Source organism: Jaculus jaculus, chromosome 5 (assembly GCF_020740685.1).
Source record: "Jaculus jaculus isolate mJacJac1 chromosome 5, mJacJac1.mat.Y.cur, whole genome shotgun sequence".
Taxonomy (NCBI): Eukaryota; Metazoa; Chordata; class Mammalia; order Rodentia; family Dipodidae; genus Jaculus; species Jaculus jaculus.
The window spans coordinates 142,931,499-142,940,537 of record NC_059106.1 but is presented as its reverse complement, the minus strand read 5'-3'; the positions used below and the strand labels follow the sequence as shown (position 1 = coordinate 142,940,537).

Below are 9,039 nucleotides of genomic sequence, written 5' to 3'. Positions count from 1 at the left end.
AAGTTTCTACTAGATGTCACTGTTTCTTAACGTGTTACAGTTAAAAATCTATTATAAAAAGTTATAAAAAGAGAGATGTAGTGTTAATCATCCACAATATTTTATCTAAACACCTGTGATTCCAAGTTCTAGAACCTTTGGGAATACATTAGGAGAAATACTGCAGTATCATTCATATTAGTATTTTGCCACATATTTTAAGGATTATTTTAAAACACATGTTCATGGGGAATGTAAAGCTTTCCTTCTTATCCTGCTGAAATGTTACCATATTAGCATTAACTATTTGAAATCAACTCAAGAACTGAGTGTCCTGCTCTTCTTCCGCGCTGCCTGCGGGGGTAGCTATCTTCTGCTCGGCATCATGGCTGCCCTCAGACCTCTGGTGAAGCCCAAGATTGTCAAAAATAGGACCAAGAAGTTCATCCGGCACCAGTCAGACCGATATGTCAAAATTAAGCGTAACTGGCGGAAACCCAGAGGTATTGACAACAGGGTGCGGAGAAGATTCAAAGGCCAAATTCTGATGCCCAATATTGGTTATGGGAGCAACAAGAAAACAAAGCACATGCTGCCCAGTGGCTTCCGGAAGTTCCCGGTCCACAGCGTCAAGGAGCTGGAAGTGCTCCTAATGTGCAACAAATCTTACTGTGCTGAGATTGCTCACGACGTCTCTTCGAAGAACCGCAAAGCCATTGTGGAAAGAGTGGCCCAGCTGGCTATTAGAGTCACCAATCCCAACGCCAGGCTGCGCAGTGAAGAAAATGAATAAGCAGCTTATGTACATCTTATATTTGTACTTAAATAAAACCAGAAAACATGCTGTCTTTCCTAGTAAAAAAAAAAAAAAAAGAAAAAAAAAGGAAAAAGAACCTAGTGTCCTAAAATAAAACAATATACAATATCCATTGATCTTCACCAATTGCCTCAATTTAATACTTATGAAACACATATGCAGACACTCATTGAAGTAATTTATTCCAGCTTGTATAACAAGCAAGGGATAAGAACTTCACTCTAATGTTATTTCCTATTCCCCAAGTGCTAGTGACTATAGCCAGTAGAGCATGGATATAATAAAAATGGACTGCAATACAGGTCCCACTTAGTGACAAAAGAGCTTAGGTCTTTTCAACGTGACATGCATAAAGCATTTCTTTGCTTAATATCATTAGTATCAGCAAACAAATATCTACCAAACAGTTTCCAGTTGCCTTTGAAAAGTCTTCCTCCAACTTAAAGTGAATTACATATAGGTTCTCTAGCTCCCTATCTGTTATGACTCAAGATCATGTTAAATTAAGGTATCTCACCATGACTTTAGTATTTAGCTCCTATATTAATAGATTAATAATAATTATTATATATATTCTATGGAAACTTTTTCTTTAAATTAATCATATTAAAGTATTTTAATAAAACATTTTTGCTGCATAGCTATTGTTCTCTTTTCCTAATGGTTCTATTTTCTCATTATTGGCTTCAAATTCTCTTTGGTCATTCATTGTGATGAACAGGTATAATTTACAGTTTTAGAGCAAATTACCATTGTACTTGAATTCCAAATGAACTATTTTCCAGCTGCATGGTATTTCGAGGACCAAAATATTTCTATGAGCTAACATTTCCTTATTATACTTAAATATGATGTCATATCTGCTTGATTCATGAGTTGCCAAGTTCATAAAGTCTTCTCTTCAGACCAGAAGCAAAGCCTTTTTAACTTTGGTTTTGTCCCCTCCCTCCTTGAATTCCTCTGGCTCTAGCAAACAGTTTCCAGTAGCCTTTGAAGAGTCTTCCTCCAACTTAAAGTGAATTACATATAGGTTCTATAGCTCCCAATCTGTTATGATTCAAGGTTCAATATTGTGCAGGTCAAGTAAAGTGCTGTAAAGTCTTGAATGCAATGGTCACTTCATGTCAGAAAATAGCATTTCAAAGTGCTTCTCCCCATCCCTCTGGTTCTGACATTCTTTCTACCCCTTCTTCAACAATGTTCCTTGAGCCTTGGAGGGCATTGTGGGGATGGCTTATTTAGTGGTGAATGCTCAAAAGTCACTAATTATCAGCACTTTGATTATTTTGATTCTCCCTAGTAATCACCACCACTTGCAAATAGAAGAGTCTCTGACTAAAGATGAGAGCAGTGCTAATCCATGGGTATAAGCATACATGTTTAGAGGCCAATTTGGTGAAAAACCCATTTAATAGTTACCATGATAATTAAATTTCAGAGTTTTAGCATAGACAGGACATTGCAACCATAGTGGAACCATCCTGTGATATCATAATTTAAGTTAAACATTCTTTACTGCAGCATTCGTTGATTTTCTTTGAGACGCACTCTTGCCATATTGCTTTGTAGCTCAGGCTGACATCTCAGGCCAGTGTTCCAGTTCCATATCACCCTGCCTCTTCCTCTGGAGTGCTGGCTTACAGGCTTGTGCCTCCACAACTCTCACCAGACAGGACTGCTTTGACTTAGGTCTGTATATCTAAAAATTTGTAAGGTCAGTCTGAATACTTTCCCATTATTTATACTCTTTGTTCATTAAAAATGTTTTGAGTGGGCTGGGGAGACAGCTGAGTGGGTAAAGTGCTTACTTTGTAAGCATGAAGACCTGAGTTAAATCCCCAGATTCCACTTAAAGATGCTGGGCTTGTGACATGCTTGTAACCACAGCATTGGGAAGGTAGGCAGAGAAAGGAAGATCCTTGGGGCTTACTGTCTAAGCTGTCTACTTGGCAAGCCCCACGCCATTGAGAGACCCTGAGTCAAGAAAGGTAGATGATGTTCCTATTGATGACACCCAAAGTTGTCCCTTGGCATTTATATGCATGGGCACATATGTGCCCATGTACCTGCACATGTATGTGCATCCACATAGATGCACATGCACCCACAACCATGTACACACATACACAAAAATTTTGTGACATCGTCACTGAATAATTTCCTTGCAAGCTTTTTTCTCTTGTTTCTGTTTATTGTTTGTGTTCTTGATAAAGTCTCATATAGTAGCACAGGCTAGCCTTGAAATCATTTTGTAGTCTAGCTTGACTTCAGATTTAAGATAATCCTCTTGCCTCACTGTACAAATGCTTGGATTGCATGTGCTAGAAACCATACATACTGGTTATGCTCCTTTCAATGTGACTTTGCCTAAAATGTTAACTTCGTAGTTTTCTAATTCATAATCTTTGTACATATAGGCCTGCTCTACAAGGTTTTATTCTCTGTCATTAATGACTATCTTGAGTTTTGTAATTCATAGAAAATGGAATCAACTCACCTCATGCAAACACCCAGAGTTTTCTCTATCAATGCTTAAAAAAAAAGTTTTCCCAGGATGCTAAGCATACCAAGGAGGTAAACTTGCAGAAGTCTGATAAGAGCATACCGTTGAGTGAGAAAACAGCCAAATAGACTTGTCTGTTCAAATTCATCTATATATAATTGAGAAAGCTTTTTTATTAAAACATGTCTGGTTTCTGCTTTCAGGGATGTCAAATCCACAAATTTTTGTCTATTTATGAAGACATTCTATCTTAAAAAATTCAGAGGGGGGAAAATTTGCAGTTATAACAAAAGTTCAAATTTAAGCCAAAATACTCAAGCCAATATTCTTGCAAGTGTATCTTTTGTGTATAGTTAAAATTTGGAAGAAGTTCACCTCTGCTGACAGTTTTATAAGTCACAAATGGCAATGTTTAAATTTCCATTTCTTATTGGGTTAAATGAGGTAAATTACACAGTTAAAATGGAATGAATCAGTGAAATTAATGATAGAATGGCTATAATATTTTTAAAGGATTGTTATATTTTATTTTATATATTTTTTACTTTAACTAACAATATAGAAGTCAAATTTTTAGAGTACAATGTACATATCAATACATGTATAAAATGTTCAGTGGGCTGTGGAGCTTAAGGTGCTTGCCTGCAAAGCCAAAGGACCTAGGTTTAGTGCCTCAGGACCTATGTAAGCCAAATGCACAAGGTGGAACATGCATCTGGAATCATTTGCTGTGGCTGGAGGCCATGGTGTGCCCATTGTCTCTCTGCTTGCTCTCTCTCTATGCCTGTCTCTCAAATAAATAAATAAAAATTAAAGTAATATTTTAAAAAAATGTTCAATGACCACACCAAACAACTGACCCATCACCTCAGACCATTTTGGTATTTTAATTTTAAATGTATGTGTTCATGTAGAAAGAGAGGTTACTGATATTATAATATTTTCTTTTGTCCTTTGAGTTCTTACTGCCAGAATTATAAAATTCACATTCTAGTCCAAGAAGAGGAGGAAATACCTATCTCAGCCAAAATAACCAAGGGAATAATTTTTTCAGTTAAGAATGTTTTACAGAGTTCAGCTTTCTAGACACTGATTGTGTTATCTTCAGGGAAAAAGTAAGAGAAAAACAATGAAGTGAAGGGCTTGACATGCAGCTCAGTTGGGAGAGCACTTGCCCATCGTATGTGAGGTCTGCGGTGGTTTGAATTAGCTGTCCCCATGAGCCCATGGAGTTGAAATGCTTGGTTGTTTGGGAGGCGGAGCTTAGCTGGAGAAAGTGTGTTATAGGGAGGGACCTTGAGGTTTATTAGCTCTCACTTTGTCACTGTTGGTTGGCACTCTCTCCTGCTGCTGTTATCCACCTGATATCTGCAGGGAAGTGATTTCTTGCTTCGGCTCTACCATCTTTTCCCTGCCATCATGGAGATTCTCTTCAAGACTAAGCAAAATAAATACTTTCCTGCCATCAGCTGCTTTTGGGTACTTTACCTCAGCAGTGAGAAGATAAGCGCAACAAGGCCCTCCTTTCAATTCACAGTGCTACAAACATAAGTAAATATATTAATTAGCTATTTAATAACTACAGGATAAAATTAAAAAGAAGTGAAAATATGATATGTATAGTGAAAGGAAATAAGTGAAAATAGTAAAGACACGTTTGATTAGATTTTGGTTTGTCTAGAGGGAGGGTGACACTTTAAATTGGGAAGGGAATTGTAACTGTTATTTTATGTATTCTTGGAACCTGAAAATGTAAGATGGAACTGCTGTCAAAATCTTGGTACTTTGTGGTTTAACTAGAAACTATGATTATTATAATTTTTCAAAAGTATTTTATTTATTTATTTGAGGGACAGAGAAAGAGGCAAGGCATGCCAGGGTCTCTAGCCACTGTAAACAAACTCCAGACACATTTGCCACCTGGGGAATCAAACTGGGGTCTTTAGGTTTTGTAGGCAAGCACCTTAACCACTGAGCAATCTCTACAGTCCTATTATTTTTTTTTAAAGATATCTGTGAAGCATTTGGGACTACCAAATCCAGAAAGTGCCCTTCAGGACTAGTGCTCAGAGTGATAATAGTCATGGTAGAGTCTCCAAACATACTTGACTGTATTCAGTTTATTTGTATTTCACTATCTGCTATTTCTGTTTTGCTTTATTTTCTAGCAGCATCTCAATATAGCCCAGTCAAACCTGGAGCTCACCCTGTAGCCTAGGATGGCCTCTCTTTCATGGTGATTCTCCTGCCTCAGGCTCCTGAGTCCTCAGATTAAAGATGTGTCCTACCATGCCTGGTGATTCTTTTTAATAATTTGATTTATTATTACAATTTCATTTTAGAGATAAAAGCAATAGAGCTTTAATAAATAAAAACTAAGTGATCTCATTTTGAACCAACAGCTTTTTTATATGGACAGGACTAGCTATTGAACCCACTGCCTTCAGCATGCAACAGAAGTGCTCCTAACTCTACGTTAGAGCCTTCCAGTTTTTCTTTGAAAATAAAACTAAGGTATTTTCAGAGAACCATGTAATTGATCTTTTTAAAAAATTATTTATTTATTTATTTGCAAGCACAGAAAGAAAGACAGAGGGAGAGAGACAGAAAATGGCCTCTTGCCACTGCAAACGAACTCCAGATGCATGCTCCATTATTAATACAGGAGTAAGGGCTACCCTATGAAATGCTAGTTACCTTCCCACTATTGCTTGTAAATGTATTGTAATGTAATATAATGTAATGATATAATGATTTACACCCATGGAAGTTATTAAACTTCTTGGCATAAGTTCCACAAATTAACTGCTTTGAATTTTTTTTCCATCCTTTTATTTATTTCCTTCAAATACTGGAACGTCATCTAAGTCCAATATTTTAACATTTGGCTTTTACCTGGCCTTCATTATTCAAGTAATATTTTATTTTGGCCATATATGTCTGAATGTATTCATATTTCTAGATGAAGTTAACTAAACTATTTTATCTCCAAATGGAAATAAGCTCATTATTATTCATTGTGGATATTTTCCTAGGGAAAGACTTACCTGGGTGTCTTTGCTAATTCTGGCATAAGTTTCAGAGCTGCTGAAGACGAAGTCTGAGGTTTCAGCACCTCAGTACATAGCCAAATTCATACTGAAAAATCTTCTGTCCAAAAAAGTGTCATCTCCTAGGAGCCATCTATGTGATTCATATATACTTGGTGATTTCTGATAAATCATGTTCCATTTCTTTCCTACTAGAAGCTCATCTACCATTCTTATATTTTCTCCTTGTACTTAGTAAGAACTTTTTTTTTTTCAGTTGTCATCTTTTCAATATGAAAAAGCTTCATGGTAACTGACAACTGGAATTTCATTCTGTGTTCCTTCTTCTTTGTTGCCTAAGGCCTTGTTATCGCTGATGCATTAAACCTACTTCTACATTGATTATGAGTCATCTCTTTCAAGGCTATCTATGAGACAGAAATGCATGCAGTTTTATACAAAGCCTACTGCCAAAATGAAAAAGTATTGCAACAACAGCTCTTGTGAACCCATTTCAGCCCCTGAATCGTAAAGTTAGAACATGCGTCCCTCCTCCCCACTCCATGCTCCTCCACCTGATTAAAAATCTTAATCATGGGAAATTTCTGGTCACAAAGTCTAGCAAAATGAATTTGTTCATGGATCACTACTTGATGGTGATGCTCAAATGAAACCTATAAGCAGTTTGAGGTGTGTGTGTGTGTGTGTTATTAAGTCTGGAATTTTAGCAGTTAGTGTGGAAAATGCCAGTAAACGTGTGAGTACTTGACAGATAATGACTCCACATACTCCAGGAACAGACATAAAGTACGAATCGCTATAAATCTGTCACTTTGGATCATAATTAGTCCAATTCTATATTGTTTAGGTTACATCATTTGGTTTTAAAGCAAACACCCTCTTCATAAGAATAATGTTAAATGTTGAGTCAGCAGAGCCTGAAGCAAATTTGCTATGGCTTAACATAAAGAAAATCTTGCATAAGCAAGCACTATAGAAACTTCTGAAATAAGGCTAAAATAACCAAGGCAAACCTTACTTTGTTTCTTGAAATTGAAATAAATGTGAAAAACTCCTCATTGTAAGCATTGAAGCAAAAAGAGACATCATGACAAGATGTCTATATTTCATTGAATGTCTTCAGTATGCCAGACACATTTGGAGCACACAACATGTAGCATGAAATAAGAGGTTCGAAACTGTAAGAATTTGACTTGTGGATTACTTTTTAATGCTTTTAAGTTTTGGAAAAGAAACAAATAGCGTGTTTCCAGGCAATTCCTGCCTCTCTTGGATGGTATTTGTTCTGGATCCTCGAGGATGTCATCACTACCCCTCAGTAAAGAAGTTTCTCTTAAAAGCATGGGGCCAGCTTCTGCAGCCAGATAATTGTGTGTGTGTGTATGTGTGTGTGTGTGTGTGTGTGTGTATGAAATGTTTGAATACTGACTTTGGGAAAGGCTGTGTTCCTTCGGATATTCCCACACTTGGGGAATTTTTCTTCAGGCAACTTAGGATGCATTCATGCTGGGCTTTTGAGGATGGAGGCTTTTGCTCAGAAGAGGACATTGAAAAACAATCTTTTTCATCATCAAATGCAAGTTCAAAGAGATAGTTTTGAAGAACAGAATGTAATTAGCCTGCATAGAATTGGGCCAACTCAGCAATGCTGACAGGCTAAACGTGTCCCTGGCTCTTAGCTATGACAAAGATGGTCTCGTTCTTCATGATCGTGTAGAGAATGTACCGCAGGTATACAAGTGCAAGACTGACGAACGGGAGGCATGGAAAGAGAAAAATGGTTCAACCCTCTCACAAATTAAAGATGACAAGTGAAGCTTGCTCCCCCTTTCCAAAATCAAAACAGAATCCATTTTTCTAAGTAGACACTGAAATGGCCCTGCTGGGAACAGGACAGATGATGTATGTGGCTAGCAGTTCTTGCCAAAGAGGAACTATTGTGGGGACTGGAAGCCCTTCAAGTGTTAAAGTCAAGCTCATTTAGAGGATATATAAAGAGGAACTGAGATGAGAAAGGGGGTAAATATGTCCCATGTTATGGTATAGTGTGCTAGTGACCAAATATAATACTTACAACAAGCTGTCCTCTTCTCAAAGCAAGAAACGAAAAGAGAGAAAAAAATAGAGAAGCAAGAGAAAAGGAAGACACATGTTGTTATGCTTACTCTGCACTCCTTGGTTTTTGTCAGATGTGTTTCCAAGTTCTCATTTGAAATTTTATGATGCCCCAAAGCCAAAATGTTCTTTGCTAGGTGTAACTTCTATCTGCTTCTGCCAAGCCTTTGACTAGGAAAGGGGAAATGATTCAAATGATTGTTGACCATAGGATAAAAGGAAGGACACCGGTAGTAAATTTACCTCATGAGGGCAAGATCGCTGTGGTTAGTAGGAAGAGGTTGAGGAGAGTGCCTTTTAAAAATATGACATCTAGAACTTAATAGAACTGACAACTTGATACAGGGTGGTGGAGGGGAGCGGGAAAACTCTTTTCATTTTTGTTGTTGTTGTTGTTCATTCTTTAATGAAAACTTTTCATCAGAGGTTGTATTTAATTTTACTTTTTCACAATTGCAACTTGACTATGCCTGCTATTTTATTTTAGGTGAACAGATAATGGCTGTCTTGAAGACTAAGTTTTATTTACATGATTTTAGAATGCAGAGGCATCTTTGACTTTGGCATTGACCTCT

At 37.1% G+C, this 9,039-nt stretch overlaps 1 protein-coding gene across 1 annotated transcript; it reads left to right on the top strand.

Moving 5' to 3' along the window:
* Positions 1 to 351: 351 nt before the first annotated feature.
* On the top strand, positions 352 to 838 carry LOC101603958 (60S ribosomal protein L32). The gene has a single exon (XM_012947937.2). The coding sequence runs from the start codon at positions 365 to 367 to the stop codon at positions 770 to 772; it is 408 nt and encodes a 135-aa protein (XP_012803391.1). The 5' UTR covers positions 352 to 364; the 3' UTR covers positions 773 to 838.
* The last annotated feature ends 8,201 nt before the right edge of the window (positions 839 to 9,039 follow it).

Coding starts and splice junctions, on each gene's coding strand:
- LOC101603958 (XM_012947937.2), top strand. CDS start 365: ATGGCTGCCCTCAGACCTCTGGTGAAGCCCAAGATTGTCAAAAATAGG.